Here is a 25738-nt window from a genome sequence, read left to right as displayed (position 1 = left end):
GAGAAGAACCAGAGAAAAGGAAAATAGTATTTTTATTATTTGTGCCATCAAATAGCAATCATATGCATTTGCTATGGCTTCTGAAAGGAAGCCCTTCAGCCCAAGTTCTCTAGGCTGTATGCTCAGCTGTATTGCCACAAAATGATCCAAAACAAGAGCAGAACACATGAGAAATATATCTTCAGCTTGCAGTAAGCTACACGAGGATGTGTTTTCTTATGGGGAACTTCACCTAACTCCATTCCAGTGCTCAAATCTTCTCTGCCATGAACACCTTTTTCCCACAACCTTTATTTTAAACACACTCCAGCAGTGTTTTCCTCATATAGTCTGTAGCAGCAGTCACATGAAGCTTACTCATCCAATTGATCTCATTCCCACATCCTGCATAGAGCCTAAAATTTATACATGTAAATTGAGGCCATTACAAGGCATGAATGAAAGGAGGAGAAAATGGATCCTGTCTGAAAAAAAAAAAAACCCACCATAAAACACATCACTGGCTTTTTTCATCTTGAAAGCTCCAAGTGAGGCTTCAGAAGCAATGAGAGTGTTAAGTGGTGGTTTATTTTAGCTAGGTTAAAAACACTGCCCAGCATTTCTGGTCAAGTTTGATCTTTTTTCTCCTCCTTCTCTCACTTAGCTGTGGACACTTTCATAGAGCACAGCCACCTTTTTTAAACTTATCTTCCTGTAGGTGCAGAAATAAACACAAGATATTTTCCTCTTATTCATTGTACACTGGCCTGACTATACAATTTTTCCTGGTAGCTTTTAAGGGCTACAGTGTTCAGTGGGGTGGCAAAAGCAATTTCATTGAAGTCATCTAGGATTTCACCCTTAGAAAAAGAAACATTGGTTTGCATTCTTCTCCAGACTTTTTGATGATAATGGGCCTGGAACAAGGTCTCTGTGTTCTTGATTTTTTTCTTTCTTTAGGAACAAGGAAAAGGGTGGGGGTTGCGTAAGTCTTGCAACTGAATATTTTTCCTCTTGGATAATCCAGTTTCCAGTCCAATAATCTACTTCTGTGGAACAACAATGTAATAGAATAGTCTAAAATAGGAAAGGATTTCAGTTTTTAAAGTTAGTTGCTGAAACAGTCGAAGTATAAGAAAATTCTGTTTTTCATGCTGTACATATCTGACAACTGTTAAAAAATTGTGTCCTCATCTGGATGCTCCTGAAAAAATAAAGTTTTTCTGATGATCTTTGTTTGTGTTGCATCAGTCTTCAACAATCCTTGCAAGTTTCCAGGTCTCATTTATTGCTTCCTCCTAGCATGTAAACCAATAAGAGTGGAAGTCTGCAACAGAAAAAGAAAAGAAAGAGCTCTGACCCATACAGAAAACTCCTGTGGTTGAATGAAACTTTCAGGGTGAAATCCAACATGAAGTAAAATGAAAACAAAAGAGAAGAATTTAGTGAGTATAAAATCAGAAGTAACATAGTGGCTGACATTACATAATATATTTTCTGTCTCATTAAAAAAAACCACATTGAATACTTCAGATAATAGAATGCAAAAAGTATTTTGTATTTTGTCCTGGGTGAGAAACTGAGCATTATTTGATTTGAAATACATGAGTTGAGTCCCTTCCTCATGCACCTCAGTCTGTACCCAAGTAAAATGTAACAAGTTTAAAACATAGTATTTAAAGATGATGGTGACTTCTTAGAGAAAAAATGTGGAAGTAAATAGAATAAAACTTTTTTTTTTTTGCCATAGACAAATCATGCCAGATTTGCCTGCTTTCTTTCTGTGATGCAGTAACTGCTTTTCTAAACAAACTTATTACACTGAAGAAAAGGGGAATTCTTAAGGTAAGTGTCAGATGGGCAAAGAAATAGCCCAGAGGAAAAGGTGGCAATATGTTACAGTTAATGACAGGGGGAGGTTGTTGGAGCTCTGTCTGAAAATTGATATTGAAACTGATATTGTTTAATTGTTTCATTTGTGATCCTGGCACAAAAAGTGTAACTTGCTAATGAGCTCTGTTGACATGCCAGAGTTGGGAAGCAGTCCCTGTGGTGTGGTGTCATACTGAACTAATTGGATGAGCTGGAGCAGTAGAGAAATAAATGGGATAGAATATAAAGTACAGGGTCATGTGTTAGAGCCTAATGGGAAAGGCTCCCTGATAAAAGCTCAGAGTTTGTTGGATGGAAGATGAGAGGATTTTAAAGAAGTGGGTGTGCAAGCCAAAGACAGAGTGGCTGTGAGTCACTGATTGGATGCTACTGTGGAAAATGTGAATCCAGTCACAAATAATTTCATCTCTGTAATTCTTGTACAGATAAAACAGTGTTAATGCCGTGTGTTGTACATGGGGTCGGTGAGACCTTAAAACAGAACAGATCTGGAAATCTACATGCAAAAAATGGAACTTGAAACAGTTGTAAAAATATGTTTTAAATCCCTACTAAATGAAAAGAGTGGACAAGAGACTTGAATTTTTTAGTTATTGAGGTGTCTGAACATTGCTAAAAGAAAATGTCTTGTGCAAAGAACACATTCTAGAATAGCACTGTCTTCATCTCACAGAACTCTAGAGCTGCAGGTTGCTTTACTGCTTCCCACTGATGCTTTCCATTTCCACATTTTCCTTTCTTTCTGCTTATTTTATAAGCCACATCTGAACAAATGATAAAGTGACGTCACTAAATATAAGGAGACTTTTCATTTTGAGCTGTGTGTAGTATTGCTTCCTTTTCAGCATCGAGACATTAAAGAAATGGATTTGCATCACTGCAAAACCCAGATAGGAAATAGACACTTCCATTTTAGTTCAGCTTGCTCTTTTCCTTCCTTTTTGTACAGCATGTTCTTGTTTTTACCTTTGCCAGCAAATAGTCAAAATGTTCTCATTAAGGACTTGAGGAATGACATAGTGCTGGAATTCGCTGCCGGAATTAGGCCTGACTTGGCTCCTTGACGTACAGTAGGCCAGCCTAGGAAGAGCCTGTCATGCCTCAAATGTTTGTTTATAATCATTTGTAGTTATCTTGCATAGTCATCTTTCAGTAATCTGGAGGGTAATGACCACAGTAAGTACTGTTTCAAGTTGCTATTTGCCTAGATTAACTTGGCTCTGCAGAGAATCTTCTCAAAGGAGAAGGAAGTGCAATGACACACTCTGGATTTCTGCATGGCTGCCAGCCTTCCCCCTATGGGGACTGGGTATGGTCAGCCTTCTAGCACCCAGGGTCTCCTTAAGATTTGAAATTTTTAACTTTTTTGTTTTGGAAGATGACTGACCATATGTCCTTCAGAACTCTAGAGAAATCTAGTTCTAAGTTATACCTTCCATGCAAAGCAGCCTGAGGGCTTTCCTGTGCTAATGAGTACAGCCAGCTCTGAACTGGCAAAGTTCAAGCTGTTCTTTGTACAAACACCATCGAATATTTTAATCTCCATTTGCTTTTGAAAGAACAGTTGGCTCAAAATACCAGGGCTTATTTTCACTCTTACAGTGATTTATAAATCCTCTGCCTCTTGCAAATGTTATTTAACTTTGTCTCACAGTGTCTTTGTGCAGTAGGGAAGTATTGCAAATTCTGGGCCAGGTATTTTGGATGAATAGTCTGTTCTCAATTTCCATCTGAAAACAAAAGGGTTGTGAATTCATCCTGAATTTAGTTTAAAGTTTTGTCCAAAAATAACAGTAAGAGAAGTTATTTGGACTTTTTAATAGCTAAACTTACATCTTTCTTTTAAAAACATCAAATACTGATTTGTTGATACTTTTATTAGTTAGAGCCAGCCCATTGTAGAATGAAATCCAGTATTTCAAGTAAAATGAAAGTAGAATATTATTCTACTTGTAATGCTTCTTGCATTCATTTTACACCCTAGCCGGGAATATTATGTATGTACTCATGTAAGGCTATTTTTTACTTTCTTTATTTTACTATGAAATTCATTCTTCAACATGAGAAAAAAACAAAATGCAAAAAAAAAAAAAAAAAAGGCAAAGCAAACCAAAACCAGCACAAAACAAAACAAACTAACATAAAATAAAGCAGAAAAAAAAGCAAACAAAAAACCAAAACCCCAACCCCCTAACATACTATAATGAAATGAAAGGTTTATACAGCCTGCATTGATATTTCTATTTTATTAAAGGGAAAACTGAGGAATAAGTTTTGTATGTTGTGTCCTAACCTGACCTCTCTGTATAGGATCAGGACTCTTGCCAAAGGTGTGGCTGAGGTCAGGCTTTTGTGTTCCCTGCAGTGCCCATATGCTGTGTGAGAGGTTTAAGTTAGGCCTGGCTCTCTCTGGTCCCAGTTTACATTTAAATGTCCCCATTTCCATGTGGGAATTGACTTTGCTTTCACTGCTCTCCTAATGGATATTTTGATGTAAATTAATGAACATCAGTACTAATGGCACGTGCTAGAATTGACATGGTACTTTAATACATGGCTTTGGGGAGATTGAAAGTATTTCATAGGACTGACATATCCCTCTTTCCCAGATCTTTAACAGTGCCCAGTAGATGATATTTATAGAAAGAAATGGCATAAATATGGGGTGATCTTTGTAACACACTTCCTATGTTCCAGGTGCAGATCCCATAGTAGCCATTATCCATAATAGGCATAGTTACCACTATGAAGTTGTTTATGCTATTTTGAAGTTATTAATAGTTTTTGACCCATAGAATCTTATAGCACCAGGTTCCACAACCAGGCATTTCTTGAAAAACTATTTATTCCGTTCATTTTAAAGCTGGTTCCTTACCATTTTATTAAGAGTCAGTTTGTTCCTGTGTATTGTTCCCTCATCATCTTTTCCATACCATTTGTGGAGACCTCTGTCATAACTTCCTTTATTTGTGTTGAGATAGTTTAATTATTGTGTCCTTGCAGTAAAGTTTTATTTGTCTTTTTGTCTTCTGAGTCTCCTCTATTGTACTCTTTAACCATGATAACTTTTTTTGGGGGGGGGAGAAGGGTTAGAGCTCTATAGTAGCTTTTCCTTGCTCTGAACACTTACTCAACAGGCTGTTTAAAATAATACATTATTTCCTTGAAAAGATTTCACCCTTTCAGTGCCTTATTTCCTTTTAGTAAGAGTAATTTATATGCATTTTTTTTGTTGCTTACACTGTATCAGTATTCTTACAGCATTTCATAACTTTTTTATACTCTATATTCTAACACCCAGTTACATAACAGCTCTGTGGCAAATGCACTATTTATAAATCATTTAGATCACTTTTTATTTGGTTTTGAACAGTGTGTAGCCTCTGGGAATAATGAAGGAGCCAGTGCTACGTGACTTGTCAGCCTTATAGGGATCTTCTGTGTTTCTGTCGAGTCTGCTTATAATTTATGGGCCTACCAATGAAAAATACTGATCTAACATATATGGGGGTTTATGCTTCACAGTCTTAATGTATTTCAGGAGGGCATTTATCCTCTTGGTTTAGCTGCTGCCCAGAATATTTTGTGCTGGTTAGCAAGGCCATTAAAGAGCTGAGGTAGGGTGCAGATTATTCATGTCTGGTCTGAAAATAATTTTCAAGAGATCTAATTAGATAGGGGCTCATTTTCCCCTGCATTTCCATGTCGTTTCCCAGAGTATTTCTAAGGCATGATTGGGGTTGTTAGCACTTCACCGTATGTAAAAATGCAAAACAAACTACCTACATAGCTAGGCCCAGCTCTGTGATCCAAAACATCAATTCTGATGCTGAACACATAGTATGAATTCTGATTGCAAGTACATATTTGAGATTAAATAAATACCATGTAGAAGTTCTGTCTGCACAGAGAGCAGTGCCAAGAGCTTTCTTTGATTTCATTGGGAGTAGAATTCTGTCTCCAGTGTGTTTTTCCTGCTTCTGATTGAGACAATGTGTATTAAATTAATTTAAACACAGGGATACTTTGAGACAATGGAATAATAATTTATTTCCACAATTGTCAGTTGTATGGATCATACAGGAGGGAAAGCAGCCAAGATGTGCTGACATATTTCTGACTTCTAAGAAGGGAGCATGATGTTATTTTTTTTTCTACAGAACAGACAGTGCAGGCCACGGACTCTGATTTTTCATGTCAAAAAAGGTTTAAGATTCATATGTTTTTAAAATCCTTTATAGTCCTGGAGCTATTTAAAAGTGTACACCTCTTATTTATTTTTTACTCACTGTGATCACAGGGTATTTTGTTTAGACTGGGAAATAGCAAATATATTTTCTCAATTCAACACATTTTTAGTGAAAACATTTAAATTAATTTTTGAGTTCCCTTTATACTGCTGCAATGGGTATCTTATTGTAAATAAAAATGAGACCAAAAAAAGCCTTTGGGAACTAAGACTTTTAGGCATATTTATCATATATTTATTCTCACCATACTTCTGACTTCTCACCATACCCTTCAGTGCCTTTCTCTTTTTGAAGCAAATACAAGTCTTGTGATTAAATGTACATGATGTTGAATGCACATTTCCTGAAATATTTATAAACTTGTGCTTGCTTCTGTTTGTGTAAATCTGTTACTTGTGTATTTTCCCCATTCAATCTGTCCTTGCAGCTGTATTTGTTACAGCTAAAAGAAGCCTTTAGGAGCCCCCCTGCAGCTTTCCTTTAGTTATAGGATACACTTCAAGTGCAATATAACAGTCTAAAAAAATAAATGCAGGTCCTAAAACCCAGTGAAGGTAACAGTGGACTTCTGAACTCCCAGTCTTACCAAGAGATGTTCCTTTGTGGCAAACAAGTTGGATTTTGGCAGAGGGATTTGTTTATTGCAGTGGGACTTGCACAATGAGGCTCCATGCAGGCTGATGCAGCCAGGGAACATTCCTGGACACTGGCACTGGCTCCTGCGTGCTGTTGAATGCTTAGCACATTGCACAGTTAACACTCTCCCAAACCCTTCCCAGCACAGCTCAGGAGTTCCGTGGGGTCTGTTCCCAGCAGGTGCTTTGGCCAAGCCCCTCGGGGCGGGGAGGTTGAACCGTGTGGCTGCGGACTCCTCCCAGCCAGCGGGGCTCCCCCGGAGCCCATGGCCCCTGCGATGGGCTGGTGTTGCTTGTGGCTCTCTGCTGCCAGAGCTGGGGACAGGAGGCACAGGGCTCCTACTCTGCAGCTACTGACTGAGCTGAGAGGGGAATCAGAGCTCTCGGTTTTGCCTGGACACGGCTTCTCTGAGAAGTGTCAGACAGAACGTAAGGACTGCCGATGCTTTCAGTTGTTCAGACCATCAGCTGAAAGTGTCCACAGCAGGCTCAGCACCTCTCAAACGTCTGAAGCCTCCTGAGCCCGTTCTGCTCCGCTGGATCCACAGATTGCCATTATGTGTGCTGTGTAAGAAGCAAGGTGGCACACTCTGCATGTACAGGTTGTTTTTACAGAGAATGCAGTAAAAATGATGTATCCCCTCTTCACAGTTCTCACTGTGTGTGTTCTAGACACCAGTTTGCTCATATTTCTCTTCATTTTATGAATGCTCATAAAATGCTAATTCCTCCAGAACTTGTTTGCATTACACCTCACCATATTTTTTTTTATTTAGTCTTGCATCTTTAACTTTGAAGAATTTGTATTTTTGTCATTGTCCATTTAATGGTTGTACAATATGCACAGTTAAGATCCCCAAACTAATCCCTTGCTAGGAACTTGTTCTCAGTCAATGAGGTGGAATTTTTTAAAAATTTATTTCTTTATTTCCTAAATTTGTTCAGCACCTGTACATTTATTTGTGAAAATTGTGTGACAGAGTAAATGAAAGGAAATGGATGGCAAAATTTCCTTTGCCAGCTACCTGCTTTGAAATGACATTTGCAAAACACGTATACTGATATTTATAAAATATCAGAGCCTGTCAGTATATCAAGAGCAAGGACTCTCTCATGCTTTTAAGTCCCAGCATAGATGTAGAGGGAAAGGTCTGTGAAGCTTCCTTCTAGTAAGAAAAACATCTGTGGTAACAGAGCTTGGTAATACTATTTTTGTGTGTTTGACATAACCAATCATTGCTGGGCCTTTTTAGTTGTGAATAATACAAACATTCTAGACATCCAGGAAATACTTCTGTACTGTTTCATCCCACTACGTAATCCTTGTCATTGCCAAATTTACTGAGTTTTCTGTAAACAAATCCAGGTGACACTGGCACTGATGCGCATCATGACTGCTGAGGAAGAGTCAGAAAGGAGGAAAATGGTCTGAACCTGCTGTCACTGAAGTAATAGCACAATTCTTACCTTGGGCCAAAGGCAGGTTTTGGGAAGGTTGAATTGTTAGAGTTTATCTACAGCAAGCAGGACTTGGAGTGCGTTGAGTGCAGAGTTTGCTTGGCTGTTTTCCCTAAATTACTGTACCTTTCAAATCCCTTGAGAGTAGTGTCACTTCTTTTTTCGTGGTCCACCTGCTCTTAAATGACATGCAGATGTTTCAGAAAGTAAAAGAAGAACATGTGAACACAAATAGAAAACATCACTGTCATATTTTCCAAGTTACTTTATTTAGCTCATGTTTACAGATGAAACCGGGTGCCAGAAAGGAGCCACTGCATCCTGCGTTATTAATTATACTCCAGCTTCCAAGGAAAAATTTTATCAGTGGCCTTTAGTAATATTTGGACCAAAAATACATGGATGTGCAGCTTTGAGCATTTTGTACCATGTAGGGTGCAGCCTCTCTCACAGGTCCTCTGTTTCTGGAACGGGGTTGGATTCTGCAGGCTGAATGAACACGACTGGGATATTCTCCGATGTCCATCCTTTGGGAGTCCTGTTGAAGGATCTTCTGGCAGCAAGAGGGTTTGCAAGGATCATGAATCTGGGATCGTTTAGCATCAGCATATTATAATCTGGTACCTTGAATTTAACCAGCTTTGATGCTCTCTCAAAACCACCAAAGGGAGTGGCAACTCTGTAGATATCAAATAAATAAAAGTTAAATGTGATTTTAAAGATACTTGTTTTCTTTCCCTCCCAGAAGCTGAAAAGAACAAATTTTTGTTCCAGTTTCTTGTTTACATTTTCAAGCTTTGGAAAAAAAAAAAATTCTGTTTGTTTTTCTGGGAAATTCTCTTTAAGATCTGATTAATTTCCCCTTAGATAGAGCTTGCAGCCTTTTCAAAAATTCAAACGGATGGAAAAGCCAAGAGAAAAAGACGTTACAAGAAAACCATGTAATTGGTGAGTCACAGTTACTAAACTTATTTTGTTGGTGATAAGTTGATAAGTCTGAAACTGTAGCTCAACACATTCTCTCTAGCAAGTAATTAGTTCAGAAACTTCTCACCCCATTTTCTCCTCTCCTCAGCTGCTTGTTCCTCCCACTACACTGTGTTTCAGCACCATATTGTTGTACCAGTTAGAATGTATGTGGGTTGTGCTGTAAACTTGGGTCACTTCTGTCATCTGGGTTAAACAAATACCCTTCAAAACAGAGGAGCACTTCAAAATCCAAATTATTTCAGCAATCTAGTTTATATCAGTATGCTCGAACAATTGTAGCAATACAAGTGAAGAGGAGCTTAATGAGTGAAGCAGAAAGGAACAACCAAAGACACCAGGCTCTGAAAAGGAGGGGATGGGTGAGGACTTGATACACCAGCTTTGTTTCTGAAGAAAATGTTTATGTAACTAAACATTGAAACACTGTTCAGCCAGTATTTTTCATGTTATTTGAATGTAGATTTCCCCCCAGGCAGTAAGCCTGAGAAACTGGAATATAAGGAATACTAAACTGGAGTTGACTGTTACATGCATTTGCAAATACTTTATAACAACAGTATTTCCAAATACCTCCCTTGATCTTCTGTATATACAGGTTTCAGACTGAAAAAAAACCCTTGAGTTTTCCTGTCACTTCTTCCAGGCTCCTTTGGACAAACAAACAGACTATGGTATGTGCTCTGCATTTTGATCAGCTGCACATCTTTGCTGGGATATATTCTAGCCAGTGAAGAGTGTCAGATTTTTAAACTGCACAGGAGAACCTGGTTTCTGCAAAAACCAAACATGTTATAGCATGTTTATGGGAAAATGAATTTTTGTTGAAATGGAATTTCACCAGCCTTGGTATATTTGGTGTGTGGTACAGAACAGCAGATCTGATGGAATATATTTCCAGTGGCTCCAGGTATTTTAGCAGAAGCCCAGAGAAATTAATACCAACATAAACTAAAAGAGATCATTTGAAGATCTGTTCAGGATTTTCAGCAGGATAAACCCCCTAAGTTTTGTACTAAGAATGAAGTACGTGCACAAAAGAAGAGATTAGTTCAGAAAAATGAATTTGTGACATGAAAGAAATGGTACTGCTCTCTCATTACATGGATGATTCACTGCATTTTGGTACGAGCAGCAGTTGTTGAAGGGGATGGTGTTAACTCCAAAGCATCAATCCTGGGAGATATAAAAAATCATGCAAGCTCTGGGCATGCATCCTCACTGAGAGAAGAACACTGCTTTAGATTAAGCTCTAAAAATGTGTCTCAAATGATGATAAGACAAGGTGTTGCAGCAGCAGCAGCCAGTTCAGGCATTAAACTCTTTTGAGGTCAATGGAAATTGTTTATCCAAAGTTGGTATCGAGCCTGTGGTATCAAGTTTTTCTTGTGGAGCTGTCTTCTAGGTCACAGTGTCAACCTGGATCCTGTGTGATACCGATTGAAATAATTGCTTGGTAATTGGCACAGAGTGAATGTAGCGATCTACATCTCACCGGATAATAAATATTGTTGTAATTGCTGCCCTAATTACGATACACATTCTCACATTGCTGTGATGGTTAATTATCACTGATGTGTGTATTAAAAGGGTAATCAAAATAAACAGAATTGTAAGTTTTATAATTTGCAAAATAATTCTGTTGTTTAAAACATCCTCTTTGTAGTATTTATGGGTTTTATATAGAGCATATTCCTGTATGTAACAGAAACAGGAGGGCTTTCCTTGGAAATTCAAGTATCTTTTGTGGCAAAATACTCCCCCCCCCCCCCCCCCCCCCCCATAGCTGCTATACAGAGTCTGGCCTCAGAGAATTCTGCATTCCTGCCTTATAGGCAGGGGCACATGACAATTGACAGAAAGGAGAGTACAGTAATTGGCTAAGAGATGTTGATTTTCCTTTACAACAGCAGTAAATATGGTCTTGTGAGCAATAACTTGTCTGACAACCTGGTGTTGTAATGACCTCTGTTGTGTGCACATCAGCTGTGCTACTTGAGCTCTGATTCATTGTATAGAAGCCTAAATCTCATGCCTAAAAAATTCCAGTAGTCATTGCTCATAAGGGCGGAAATGCTGGTTCAGAGCCATAGGAAATAGTGCCAGGAAGTGTAACAGATTGTTTAATATTCACTTTGCATATTCCTAAAAAGTAGGTGCTTGATTTAAGAATAGTAGATACAATCATGTTTGTTTTACCTGTCATTTTAACAGGAATTCTTTTTCATTTTTTACCCTTAGTCTTTCATATTGAATATTATATTGTCTCAACATAGGAGACTGCTTGCAGCTAATGATTTGGAAAAGTCTGAAGAAATGTTTTAACTGCATTAGATTAGCACCTCTGGTTACATAATCACAAAAAAATGAGTTTCACATTTTAAAATGGGATAATCATTCATAGAACATTTTGCTTATCATTAATTCTGCAAAAAAATGAGATGTAGGAGGAAAGAATCTGACCCTGCAAAATGCTCAGAGCTTCATGGGATCTTAGTGCAAGAGCTAATGCTAATTTCACAGAGGTATTTGGGTGTTAAGGAACTGGCTAAGCACCCAGCTCCCACTAATATCACATCCCTTGAATTCCTGGGAGACTCTGGATCTTAGTACTTTATAATGGACTTCAAGATCCGTGAATCAATGAAAACAGATCCCAGTCTGGATGGACTGAATTCCTGTAGTGCTTTTGAAAGAGTAGTCTTTGGGAATTGAGAAAGCTGAGTAGAATTTGTCTGGTAGGAGAGGCAGAACTAGTCTGACTTGCTTGTCCTATGTGAGTAAGATGTGGTGCTTTGGATGTTTCTCATAATCCTACCTTTGACATTTTATCCAGCTCCAAGAAAGCAGATGGAATAAAGGTACTAATTTAAGTAATATTATAAACTCCTTAGCAAATGCAGATTCATGCTGCTTTCCCACAGATTCATTACTTGGTGCTTCCGTACTGGTAAAAGAGACAAGAAATTTTTTCACTAGCAAATGCTTCCTCAATCCTAATAGGAGTGAATCTCCAAGAGAAGCCAGATGGCATGGTCTGTTCTGCTGCTTTTCTCTGCTAGCACAGATTGGTTTTATCTCTGAGGGGGACAAAGAGTAGCCTGGTGTGCACAGTGTGTTCAGAGCCCCTCTGAGCCCCACTCCCCTCTGCCCAGTGCTGTGCTGTCAGAGCACCTCTGCCAGTCTCACAGACGGCCTTGCCTCCCAGCACAATCCCTCCTGACATTCCCTGCCACAGCTCTTCCTCTAGTGATCTGCAAGGTCCCTGCAGCTTAAAATGAATACTAGACTCCAAAAAATACCTCTACGAATTCCTTATGTGTTTTTAAAAAATCCTTAGTGTTATAAAAATTGCCCTGCTGCAGGGTCCACAGTCACCTCTTCACTGCTGGACAGTGGGGAAAAAAATCTGGATGCTGTTTAGTGTTGAAGTGCTTTTATCTGTGAACATGTGCCTCACTTCCAACACATCAGACCTCCCCACCTGCTCAGGTTGTGCTGCTTTTCCAGTTTGTTTTGTAACAAGGAAAGCTGAAAGGAGCCTGAAATGATTTGTAAAGTCTGAGTGCCACTTGAACAGACGCCAGTGAATGAACCGGGAGGGTTCCCAGGCCCATTTCCCTTGGGAATCCTATGGCTCACACTTGCTGCGAACCACACCCCTCCTGACTAATGGTGACTGTAGCAGTGCTCTGCAGGAGAACAAACACAATGGCGCTTTGCTGGTTGATTAAGCAGGATGGAAAGCCTAGATAGATCCCCTCACTGATAACAAAATGGTGCCATTATATCACACTTTAATTGTTTAATACACTATAATTTGCTTTCTCTCCAAGACTGCAATTAAGCAGGCCAAGGATGCTGTGACCTAGATGCACAGAATGACTTAATAGGGTTTAGACACAGAAGTCCAGGTAGTCTTCTTCTGCTGGATAGCATGGCATGGCAGTGTGCTGTTTTAAATCCCATCATCAAACACTCTCCTGTGCATTTTTAGGAGTGTAGACATCTAAGTCATGGCTGTGAAATCCTCTCCAAGAGATGAGTATCTTGAATTTTAATTTTTCAAATACTCAAACTTTTTTTGAATCTGCTAGAAAACATCAGTCTGACTGTAGCATGTAACTTTTCTAGGGCTATCAAGCATCCTTTTCTACTGGATATCAGTTTTTTTCCATGGAAAGAAGAGTTGTGATGGACTATGCTTATATATTTTTTGGTTTGAACTTTACCAGTTTCACAGTCTGGATCTGGATTATGTGCCAAATTTTAGGGTTTTATGGCAGTTACAAGAGAGGGTATTGACTTTTCCCTTATAAAAATGCACATATGTTCAAGAAATTCAGACTGCTGAGCCTCACTCTGCCATGTCATACGCAGAGAAACTCCACATAGAAAGAAATCCAAATAGTTAGTGTTGTGAAGAGGGCAGCTAACAGAACACAGGGCCACAGAGACAGCCTTAAAATCCACAAAGAAGCCATCAGACACCATCTCAAGACAGATATCCCTGTTAATGGAGTCTCTGTGTCCTGTCTGATGCTGTCCTTCACAATAATGACTAGCACCTCTTATGAGAGGGAGAACTGATTCTGTCTCCATGCATTTGTATCTTTAGCATTTTTCCTTGGGCTCTTTTTTTTTAATTTTTTTTTTTTTAGGTTACAATAAGCACAGTACATGAACTGTGCTGTTACTGTTCTGATGTTGGCAGCTGTGGCACTTCTCTGGCTTGCATTTGCTGTTTTGTCTGCTGAGGAGAGTGTGCCACACAGACTCAGTTATTAACATGGCAATGTATATTGCTGCTAGGAAATCAAAGCTAATGCAGTGTCTGCAGTGCCAATTTTGATGCTGAAATGTGCAATGTTTTAGTCTTTGCACTCCTAGTTGGGGCCCACATCAACATCAGGAACACAAGTGATGTTTGTGGCATATTTCTCTAAGTTTGTATTTGTAGGGGGATAGAATGTAATTAAATAAAGGTAGTATATAGAAAGTAATTATAGAAAGAGTTGCAGCTGGGTTAATTATTAAGGATTAGGAGCAGGCCTGACTTTAACAGGCCACAGCTGTAACTGATAATAAGAGTGCTATAAAAGAGTGGGTTGGTTGGTTGGCTGAGTGGAACTGGAGTTAGGTGGTTCCTGTGAGAAGGAAGAGTCAGTGCTTAGAGGGGCTGCATATGAGAAACATTAAGGAGGCACAAAACTCTAGCAGTGTGGAACCTTTGCAATGTAATGACAATAGAATTCTTGCAATATAATAACAACGTGTATTGCTGTGGCCAATTTTGTTTTTCAAAAGATTGCTGTCAGGCCTTATGAGGAGGGGTTTTGGTTTGGCTCAGCTGTCTGAAACTCAGCAGGGTTGTTCATTATTTCAATAAATAAAAGTAGTGTAAATGGAATGAAAGAAAGCAAAAGGCATGAGTAAGAATTTGCTTTCAAGCTTTAAAAACCTGGTGTTGTCCATATATCCAGTTCTACTCTGTAAGTAAAACAATGTTTAAGCTGTTAGTTTGTTGCTGAAGGTTGTCAAATATATAAGAAATGTTATACTGCAATAACAGAGAAATCTTCTAGTTATTTAGTGTGAGGGATTGGTTGTGGGATAAAGTTCATTACACCATCGTTGCCTAAGACAAAGCCATGTGAGTTGTATTAAAAGAAATAGAAGAAGAGTACTTTGCATTAGACAACTTAGAAACGAAATTCTGACTGAGACATCTGACAATACTACACTTACTGAAGTCAACAACAGGCACCCTGAAAGGAATTTGAAGCTCATATTTCCCATTTATTGAGTACACTGAATCACAGAATCATAGAGTGGTTTGTGTTGGAAGGGCCCTTAAAGATGATTTAGTTCCAACCCACTGTCATGGGCCGGGGGACCTTTCCCTAGACCACGTTGCTGAGAGCTCCATGCAGCCTGGCCTTGAACACCTCCAGCAATGGGCATCCCCAGCTTCTCTGGGCACTGGATTCTGATACTTTCTTTCTTTCAATATTTTCAGCAATTTATCTTCTGTTCCTAGTTCTAGCGTTTGAATTTGGGCCCATACTTTAGAGATAGACTAATTTGCTCCTTAATGCTCTTGTTTACCACTTGCAATCTCTGTGTGTGTTCATGTTTATGCATATACTTGCAAACATGGCTGGTAGGGTTTTTAAAGCTGGTGGAAATATTTTATTTCATAGTAATTTTCCTCTGGTCAGTAAAATTCCGTGTTTATTTAGGATTACCTGTTAAAGCTCCTGTAGTCAGGCAGTTCTGGCTTTGCTTCAGGTGCAAAAAGTTTAGGATATAAAGCTTCCAGTAGTTCTGGATCATCTCTAATGGCTTCTATCCAGGGAGACTGGTAATACTTTGGCACAGCTGTAGTGTTGAACTTTTCAGGAGGAATTTCTTTCAGTGGTCCAGAATATCCTGCAATGTGGTCAAGGTAAAATGATTATAATGATTCTTTGTGTTTTCTGCTTCCTTGCACCATCCTGTGCAAGCAGGAACTAACACAGCAGAACTTCTCAGTGAGTTAAAATGAACAGTTGGTCCAAGTCACCAGGCTGGAGCTACATAGAAATAGAGACCAGGCAGGGCAAATTTGTAGCTTTTTAGACAGATAATTCCCCCAAAGTATTCCAACTTCTTTTGAGGCTGAGTTTATTTTGGTCTTTTTTATAAATTTGCTTCTATTGTAAGCATTTGTTTGAAACCAGAGAGTCCTTAGGCTAAATTAACAAAAAGATTTTAAAAGCAGACTGTTGATTAAAAGTAAGATAATTCTACCTCTTTGAGTGAAATTTTCCACAAGTACATCTACATCTAGGTCTCTAAATGAATGCTGTTTCATTCTATAAGCTTAAACCTCCCCATGGCTTAATACCTACTCTGACCAGACCTTTTTTGCCTAAAGAAAGGCTTGAAGATTTCCATCATGTCTTAGCAATGGAAATTACCTCTGTTTGCATTGTGTTTGGCCAAAGGATGCACAGAGCCTCAGCAGACACCAGCAGAGCAGGACTGACCTAGTTTACATGGACTGGAAAAGGTCTGCACAAAACACGCATTGAGTAATTCTGAACAAAGAATGAATTTGTAAAAACCACGGTCTGCTCATGGATAATTCATAAACAGGAAGAAGGGCTATATCACTGAATAAATTAATTAAAACAAATTAGCCTTCTCTAGTCTTTAAAGAATACAAAATAAAGCCTTCTTGTAACTCACTCCTTTAAATAAAGCCAACAGTACCCTCACAGTTAAGGATTTAAAAAAGAACAGTTTATGCAGCCAGAGGCAAATTCCTTTCAAAGTTACTCCTCTCTAAATGGTTCCAGCAAAATTTAGTGGCTTCAGATTTACATTTATGGATAATTAAACTACAATGGATAGCTTGCTGACTGTTGAGCAGAGTGTTGCATGTTGGAAACAATGGTTTGATAAAGAAAAACCAATATATTAATGTGATTTTAAATCAAAGGATCTCTTTCTCAGTGTTTTTAAGACCTGTACATATAGGAGCTACCTCTCTTGATATTGTTATGTTTTCAGTTTAGAGAGAAGTAGTACAAAAGGTATATCAGATCTTTTAAAAATGAACACAAGCAACTAAGAGCATCCCAGAATTTCTGGGAGAAGTTCTGATTAGTTACCTGACTCAAATGTGTGTATTTTAATATTAGTCCATTATCTTCTAATTGAAGATACTGCCTTAATGGTCATTTCTTTGCTGTGCAATGGGGCTGAGCGCAGTCATTGTGTGCAGTGTTACCTGGGGCGATGTTGTCAGGGTGTGGAGGGCTCCGGGGGTCAGGTGTGTTGGGAGGTGTCATTGGGGCGTGCTGGGGCATTCCTTCCACACTGAGGCCGTCCATTCTGACGCTCTGCATGGGCTCTCCACGCTGTGTTCAGACAGGAAGAAATAACGTTTCAGGCAGGGCATTCTCTGGGAGGCTGCGCCAGTGCTCTGATTTACAGCCCAGATCTGATTTCCAGCATGCACGATACTAAAGCACACTGTGCTGCTGTTTGGTAGGGTATTCCCTTCACACTTACATTGTCCAAGTAACCAAAAATGAGCATTTTTTGGTCACTAGACACTAGAAGCTGTTCTGTGCCATACAGAGCCCCCATGCAATGCAAAGGGTCAAGAAATTTGGCAAGTTTGAGCCCTTTGATTCTTCAAAGCATCTCTTCCCATATCAGTTGAAAATTTGCTGCATTTGTTGCACTGCTTTTGTTTGGGATTGTCTTTTCCTTTATTTGTAGTAGAAATAACAACTTCAGTGCAGGTCACTTTCTGGAGATTCATGATATGCTGTTATTTTCCACCCTCCTATTGGGATATCAGTTCTAAGGAAACATCTGAAGGCTTAATCATTGTTGCATAAATATAGAATTAGAGTCTCATAAGAAGTCAGCATCTTATTTTAGCCATGACACATAGGCTAAAAGCAATTTAAATATAGACTGGTTTAGAGTAAGAATTTCTTGAATAGGAAAGCAAACAAATAATACTTGTTTAAACTTGAAGTAACAACAAAAAAAGATCAAGGCAGAATGTTTTCTAGTCATCCTGAAGTATGTTAAAAAGATTAACTTTGGCAGGCAGAACCCTAAAGATGATGCAGACACCACCAGCGGTGCTAAATAGACACTTAGGGGAGGGAACAGGAGCCAGAGGCATCGTTTTTTCATGTGTTGGAATGTCATACTGACTGTAAACCAATTGTACTCTGTGGTTTTGGGGGGAAAAAATGGACTAGAGGGAAATGGATCAGTCAGACTGTAGCAAAATCATGGAATTGCATACAGCATTCTGACAAGATTGATGGTGTGCTCAGAATCTGTGTAGCTTCTAATACTCAATAGTATTAGATATAGATGGGCAAAAGCTGGTATATAAAAAGCTGGATATAGATGGGCAAAAAATGATAGTGTTTAATAGATGGGCTTTTAATGATAGTGTTTAATAATAGCCTTGGGTGCTCGGTGGAGTTGTTCAGATTTTTTATATGGGATTTCTTTTGTGCTGATTTATTTTAAAAAGGCAGATTAATCAAAGCTCAAACTGGATCTCATTTTATCCCAGTATAATTTAACTTCTGTTGAGCAAGTGATCAAAGACATTGGAAATAGCCATACCATATGAAAATAAATGTAAATTTATTTTCATGTCTACAGGATCTCATTTAATAAAATACAAATACTTAGCCTCATTCTAGGATTTTGCTTTTATTTTTCCTGAAACAAAAGTAAATCACACACAGTGCATATCATGAGCACCAAAGGAATCTGATGTAGAATCACCAAGAAGCCATTACAAAATACTCACATTTCTAGGCTTGCTTGCCACGTAATGATAATTTTCATACGTGTACTTGTCAGATCTCCGCTGGCGGCGCTTGAAGAGCCTGGCCCCTCTGTTGCTGAGCGTCGACAGCTCCTCCACCATGATATCTCTGGGCGTGCTGACCTTTTTCCCAAGGTTCAGGGTGGGTGAGACTGCAATGCCATGGGTAAGTACAAACCTCTGTTTGTCTTAAATGTCTGATATTCCATGCTCTGCACCTGAAATCCAGCAACTTCCTCATGCATACTTAGTTAACACATAGCACAGTGTCGCATGGTGAAATTAAGCCTTCTTCCCAAATTTTGGAGGAGGTTATTGAACACCATAAACCTGTATTCTAAAAGATGATAAGCACCTCAAGCTCCAAATTAGATCAGGCCTATAGTGTCCTACACATTATATTAATAGCAGGCTAGCAAAAACAGGCTTCTGCTAAAACTGGGAACAAAATTCCTTCTGATCCCAAGTTCCCACATCAAAACTTCAGTTAACTTTCTGTGTCCTGCATTGGATAGATAAGAGATAATCCACTTTAAACACACTTACCAGTTTCTATTAAATGCTATTTTTAGACTGACTTTCAAACTAAAACTCAAGGTGTGGAAAATGAGTCCTAACAAAGAATTACAACATACTTCTAGAAATTGATTCATTTAGGACCTTTTGGGTTTTATTCTCTTTAAGGGGAAACTGAAATACTGGATGCATATTTCTTTATTCACTACTTGGGAAAAATTTCTTCTATGTCTTTATTCACATAAATATGTCTTCATTTAATCCTGTGGAATTTGAAAAGGAAGATGCATAAGCAAGGAAAGGGGAGATCAATCAGGACTGTAAACAGAGAATTCTGAATGTCAGAATTCCTATGGTCATGTTCATGATGGTGCTCTGAAAGCTGGGACACTGGTGGCACTGAGCAAGCTATTGCTTAGTGACTGAACTCTCACTGAATGTCCTCAACCTAGAGACAAAACTTCAACTTTAGAACACAGAAACCTAAATGCTGAATAAACTATTTTCTATTTATTAATTTTTGCTTAGAGCATTGCAGAATTTAAGAAATATAACAATAATGACATTCTATGTTTCACATATTCTTATGGTCTTCAGGATTTAAAATTCTGAATTTTGACATGTATTTTAATACATTCAAATGAAATGAGGACACATTATACATAATATGTATTCTGTTAGCAGAGTAAGCAGACAGGAGGGTGAGTTTGAAATTAACATTACAAATTAATTAGCTGCAGAAGGTGCCTAATGCCAAAGTCAATATTGCATATGAAGGATTTTGTTTTTAGTAAATGGCATGTTCAGCCTGGCATGTGTCTCCTAGTAACTTTATGGTGGAAAAACAATGTGATGTGCTGACATTTAGAAAACTTAATGGAGACAGATATATTAAATATTTAGCTGAAGGTGGATGGACAAGAGTTTTCCACATAGTAAATCAAACAAGTAGATGGGCCCTGGAGTGCACCCCTGTTGATCCATTTCTGTCCATACCAATTTCAACTGAACACTTGCAGTGGATTTCAGTGGAATGAGAGCAAGTTAACTGGATCATGAGCTGGACTGTGCACTTCTGCTTTAAAAATGGTGTGTGCAAAGAATCCTAACAACCTCCTGTTATTTAAGAGCTAGTTACAAAACAGAGCGTTCTTAACATGGGAGAAAATGACTCAGCTTGCCCAGTGTATCCCTATCAGTGGCTGATAGTGGTGGGATTTTGGCTCTGACATGGAGATAACTGTACTGGTTATTGGCTCGTGGCCTGAAATTTAGACCTTAAGTCATATTTTGATTTTATCATTTCTCAAAACGACTGCAGAGGTAGAGACTGCTGGATGGTTTTATATTAGCAAGAAGAAAGAAATTGACCCCACAATTCAGCAACACTTTGACATAGAAAAGCTTTTGTTTGTACACAGAATGGGGAGCTTGAACATCCTCAGAGACCAGGGAGCCAAGGCAGCTGCAGAGCTCTGTCCAAAGCACTTGGGATTCTTCTGGGACACTCTGGGTGTTATCTATTTTGGGCCTTGCTGTTCCCTTACATACACACTGTTCTTGTTAATGTTAACTGAAGGCTCCAAGCTACTTTGTAACCCACAGTTGTGTACTCTTGTGTATCCAGGCAGCATCCCAAAATCATAAGTGTAAAGTTCATTTGAATTCCTGGCCAACTAAAATCTAATCATCTGTCTAGCTTTATGATGTGTCTAGGGATAGTTTCAGTGTCAGTGCAGATAAGGTGATAGAGAATGAGAGAAGGAGGACATTTAGGGGGTGATGGAAAGAGAACATTAATGTCTTAGATGGACATTGAAAAATAATATTGAAAGTTTAATTCATAGTTTAATCTTAATCTTAACCTTTTACCTTCATTTCTTTAATTTGCTCCTGCCAAGTCCTTCTTGTCCTGTGCTTAAAATCACAGCAGATTGTATTTAAATATGATTTATATAGTCCCTCCTGCATTCATTACCTAATATTCCTTTAATCCTTCAGTTTACAATCTTCTAAATACCTTGATCTGGCCTATAAACTTTAATGACAAATATTAGAAAGTGTGTTTGTTGTAGTATCAGAAATAAGGTCTCTTAACTCTATCAGGAAAGACAGTTAATCACATAGATACTGTAGAAAGCATTTAAGAAGTAGTATAGAACTCCATGTGGGATATAAGTGGTGAACTCCAAGGGCTTCCTTAAACATATGTATTTATGTGCATCCAAGTAGTCTTAGAAATGCTCTTATTGGTCCAAGTCTGCCAGTGACAAACCCTGGGCTTGAGAAACTCGTGTATGCACCCACTGATTTACTCATGCAGTTTCTCTTTGAGACTGTAAGAAGGTTTAAAGTTGGTGTCTATTCCTACAGCATTTTATGGTGTGTCCACTTTCTCTAAAAAATAGGTCATGTCCCACAAGCCAACAGCAGAGGTGGACTTTCAGTCTTCACCAGTCTTGCCCAGAAAGTGGTGATCTCAGACACTGGCAAAAATCTTGGCTGGTTTTGGAGTCTACCACCAACTGTTTCTGCTATGAATGTCTTTTAATAAGGAGGTGGAGAGTCACAGTTTACCTGAAAGCGTTATAATAAAAAGGGTCTGAAATAAAAGTGGAGTAGGAACGCTTACACCATTCCAAGGTGCTAGGGTTTATGGTACAGAGCCTTCTGTTATTGTGTGCCTGTGCTGTCAGTGGAGAGTTTCACAGGGCTGGGAGACTGGCTGGAGCTGTACATTTAGTTTTGATGTAATCACCAGCTGCAGGACTGTCATTAGGAGTAGTGATTCCAAGCCCAGGGACACAGCAGTTCACCTTCTAGATCTCAAATTAAGCTCATTGAATTAACAATTCAGAGCAAAAAATAATGTCAAAAATTAGTTAAGCTGAATCTAGTCAATTAAATGCTGTATTTCTCCTTGGTTTTTCCAAGGCTTGTTCAGATTTGGTCCCAAAAAACTGGCTTATATTTTGTGTCACCACAGCTTTGGTTATCTTTCTATTTTCTATCTGGCTTCACTGAACTTGTACAGTTCTAAATTTCAGTCTCTTATCACACCCAATTCATGGACTTTCATTTTCTGTTAACATATAAATATCTCAAGCACCCGAAGAAGAGGTAAAAATAGAATTTTACTAAGAGTTAGAATTGCCTTCAGTGGCCACATATCACAGCATATCTTGCAGGATAAGCTGCCATAACTATGAGTATGAATCTTGACAGCAAATCTGATAATATGTAAATAATAAAAGGGAAGATTATGTGAGGCAAATGTTAAGCATCAGCACAGATTATCCAAATACACCAATGATTTCAAGGGCTGTATGCTACATTTATAACTATTGCTATGAATAGTAGCAACATTTACCATGTGAAATGCCTGGTTCCAAACAAACATATGAAAGACTTTTTTTTCCTTTTGCCCTGAAGAGCGTACAGGCTATTTCAGGCACATGTAGTGCTTGGGTTTACAATACCAAAAAAAAAAAAAGGGGTTGTAATGAAATCTGGAAGGACAGACTGGCTTTCAGATTTGAGTGCATGTTCAGTGGAGAATTGAAACAGGAAAGAGGTATTTGTTTAGGAATAGAAACTTCAGGAAAAAACCTCTGGAAATATCAGAAGGGGTAGGACCAGGCAAGTAGCTTCGTGTTCTAAAAATTCTTAAGTCCCTCGCCCTACCCTTCATGTAATCACAGTGGTCATCAAGTGAGTGCAGAAACCATCCACAAATTTTTTGAAACAAAAGCCCACTGGAAAGATTTTCTAAACTGGAATTCCATGTTTGATATTTCATCCCATGAAAGTGGTATAACTTTCATAAATTCTCTGCAGCTCTCTATGGTTGCAGCTAGGCTTGAGGGGTGCTTATCACTTTTAGAAAATTGATCTTTTATGTAAATAGTAAAACAGGCTTCATGAGCAGGATTGGAAGGCTCTCCAAAAGCATCCAGCACATGCCTAATGAAAGCCAAGCAGGTTTGTATTCCCACTGGAGTTAATTGCTTCTTAAGGTGTCATGCTAGAAGCATAACTTCACAAACCTTTTCAGAAAATCAAACAACCTTCCAAAAAGTGTCTGCATTTCCATCAGTGCCACTACAGAGAAGTAAAATTTCTGTCAAATAAGATTATTTGGTGGCTGTACATTAGAGAGAATGCCAAATGCTAGTAAAATGTGTTAGTTACAAAGACGAGATCTGAGAGGAATGGAGATGTGAACATTTGTTTCAAATTTTCTTATCAATTATATAAAAAGCAGAGTGAAACAGAGCAAAAGAACCTAACAAACCAAGAGGGTACAGATCATTATGTTTCTTAGATGATAGCCTTTTAATGTGGAATGAAGTCATGTTATTAACCCCAAATAATGTTCTGAAAGGCTATCCTAGCAGAATGTACATCAGCTGTTAGATTACTTCATTCCTCCACAGCAGTTGTTCATCTGAAAATAGCTTTCAAATGAAAAGAGGCAACTACAAAAGGATTAGTTACCATAGGCAGCATGATACTCCCACAAGATTATTTATGGCAAAACACCCAGAGACAAAGCTGTAAGAGAGTTAAACTCTGTGATTAAAAAAAAAATGTATTAGGGAGGGCTAGAGGACATTACATATGCAGTAAACTGGGTTCAGTGCTATACCATTTCTGTGTATTTCATCCATAATGGCTGATGCTTGCTCTTTCCTCTCTTTGGCCAGGGCAGAATCTGATAACATTGTGATTTTCTGATACGACTTTTCCTTGCTGCAAAAAACCAACACATTTTTATTGTTGAGCCAGCGCACACAGTTTGGCCAACTTTCATTTCCAATAGCCTGTTTAGAATGGCTGAACAGTGAAGTCAGGGGTTTCTGCCTGAGAAATACTGCACTGCAAAATGCACTGGCAGTTCTTGCTTACAGACAGATGTTAGGACATGTTTTGATGGATAGAAGATTCATAGGAATGGACTTTGAGTTGGTTACATAAATTCTTCAGCAAAAATCAGTGTCAGTGGTATAGGCCTTCTCACATCTACTTGCTATACCTCAAGATGTAAATTCCTAACTAATTTTAATTTACATCTTGGTTTATGTTTGCAGAAATGTTACATTTTGAAATTTCTTAATCTAATAAAGAATCTGAGGAATGAAACTAGTTCTTCTGGCATCTTTAAAGAAGGTGCATTTCTGACTAAGTAAAAATATAAACATCTGTTAAGTTGCAGAGTCAAGAGGTTACATAAATGTCTTGTATATGACAGTTTGTAGGACAGACAATGTCAAAACATTTCAGGAAGCAATACACTTACCCTACTGTTTTGTTGTGCAGATAAAAAGCGATGTCAACCCTTTAGCTGAGGCTTCAGAAGTTAGCTATGCATGGGGATGACCTGCCTGGTCCTGGATGGTTTGTACCCTTGTGCTGGGATCTGCATGGTACCTAGAACTGAGACAAACTGGGGGGCTGATCCTCTCCAAAGGGGTTGGCATCCAGCTGACATCAACCAGTTATATATAGAACCAAACACTCCAGCCACTCATATCTTCCTGGCAAAAGAGGAGAACAGAAAAGATTCGACTGCACCCACAACAAAGAGAGGTTATGTCCCTTTCAGAGCTTATTGAAAATTTGGTGGAATGCCCCCCCTGATGTACAGATCATCTCCTCATCTTCTCATCACCCCAGAGAATTATAATCTGCATGTTATAATCAGGAAGGAGACATTTAAAAAGAAGGTGTTAAGTGTATAGATAGGCAAGACTATAGCAGATGAGAATGGCATGGGCTAATCCTTCAGTGAAAGATGAAACCCTGCTCCTGTAGGGGCTGATGGCTAAAGTCAGTGGCAGATGGCTGATATACAGAGGCTGCTCTGCAAAAGAAATGAGATTTTCTTCAGCCTGATACGTGCTAGGGAGTAATTGCTCAACAAGCACACGTCTTACAAACTGTTACTCAAAATCCCTTCACTTTCTTTGAGCACTGGGGACAAAAAGCCTTCAGCAATTTGAAGCTCACTAATATGCAGCATTCCAGGATAGTGTTGTGTCAGTTTACCAAAGAAATGTGTGATTTGTAGTGCACAGATATTTCCAGACAGCAACCAACTTTGGACAGAATTAAACAGCGGCAGAAGAGAATATTCCTCCCTTGCCCTCCTGTCTGAATGCAGATAGATGAATTTTGGGGCAGCAAAACCAAGGTGAAGTTCTTCTGTTTCTGATTTAGATTTTGAGTTCTAGGAAGTTCCTTTTTATAATGGAAAATTATGGAAAATGGAAAATTATGATCTAATTTGGCTTGGAGGATTGATCAGAAAATTGCACGTATTCTGACTTTAAAGGGAATCTGGAGAGTAATAAAATAAACCAACACAACCTGCAGACCTTTTCCAGCAAGAAGCACTTTGAGGTAGATAATATTTATGTGGCTGATCCAATGTCCTGAAAATCTGCCTGTCCAACTGAAAAACTGCATTGTTTTTCCCTCAAGCTTTCTATTCCCTTTGCTTAGCTTTGCAAAACATATTTCTGAGATCCTGGCCATCTCTGCCCAAAAGAAATGTTCATTTTAATCCTCACCATCAGAACTGACCTGCTGTTATGGCTGATTGGTGATTTTTTCCAAGCTTTTGTACCTGGATCAGACACTTTTAACAGTACTAACAACCA

At 38.6% G+C, this 25738-nt stretch overlaps 1 protein-coding gene across 1 annotated transcript; it reads right to left on the bottom strand.

The window, feature by feature from the left end:
- Nucleotides 1-8465: 8465 nt before the first annotated feature.
- Nucleotides 8466-24542, bottom strand: MYOZ2 (myozenin 2). Its single transcript, XM_063157026.1, has 6 exons — nucleotides 24376-24542; nucleotides 23725-23828; nucleotides 18543-18712; nucleotides 16980-17109; nucleotides 15451-15634; nucleotides 8466-8894 (listed from the first exon to the last, which is right to left on the bottom strand). Exons 2-6 carry the CDS (start codon nucleotides 23798-23800, stop codon nucleotides 8663-8665), a joined length of 792 nt encoding a protein of 263 aa, XP_063013096.1. The 5' UTR covers nucleotides 23801-23828; nucleotides 24376-24542; the 3' UTR covers nucleotides 8466-8662.
- Nucleotides 24543-25738: the final 1196 nt, after the last annotated feature.

Source organism: Melospiza melodia, chromosome 5 (assembly GCF_035770615.1).
Source record: "Melospiza melodia melodia isolate bMelMel2 chromosome 5, bMelMel2.pri, whole genome shotgun sequence".
In the NCBI taxonomy this organism is placed as follows: Eukaryota; Metazoa; Chordata; class Aves; order Passeriformes; family Passerellidae; genus Melospiza; species Melospiza melodia.
This window is presented reverse-complemented; position numbering and strand designations above follow the sequence as displayed.

Excerpts from the sequence above, each read along its gene's own strand:
- MYOZ2 (XM_063157026.1), bottom strand. The coding sequence starts at position 23,800 with ATGTTATCAGATTCTGCCCTGGCCAAAGAGAGGAAAGAGCAAGCATCA. Across the intron at positions 17,110-18,542 it reads TGGCAAGCAAGCCTAGAAAT|CGTGGAGAGCCCATGCAGAG; the intron begins GTGAGTATTTTG and ends GTCTGAACACAG. Across the intron at positions 15,635-16,979 it reads CCCTGACAACATCGCCCCAG|GATATTCTGGACCACTGAAA; the intron begins GTAACACTGCAC and ends ACCACATTGCAG.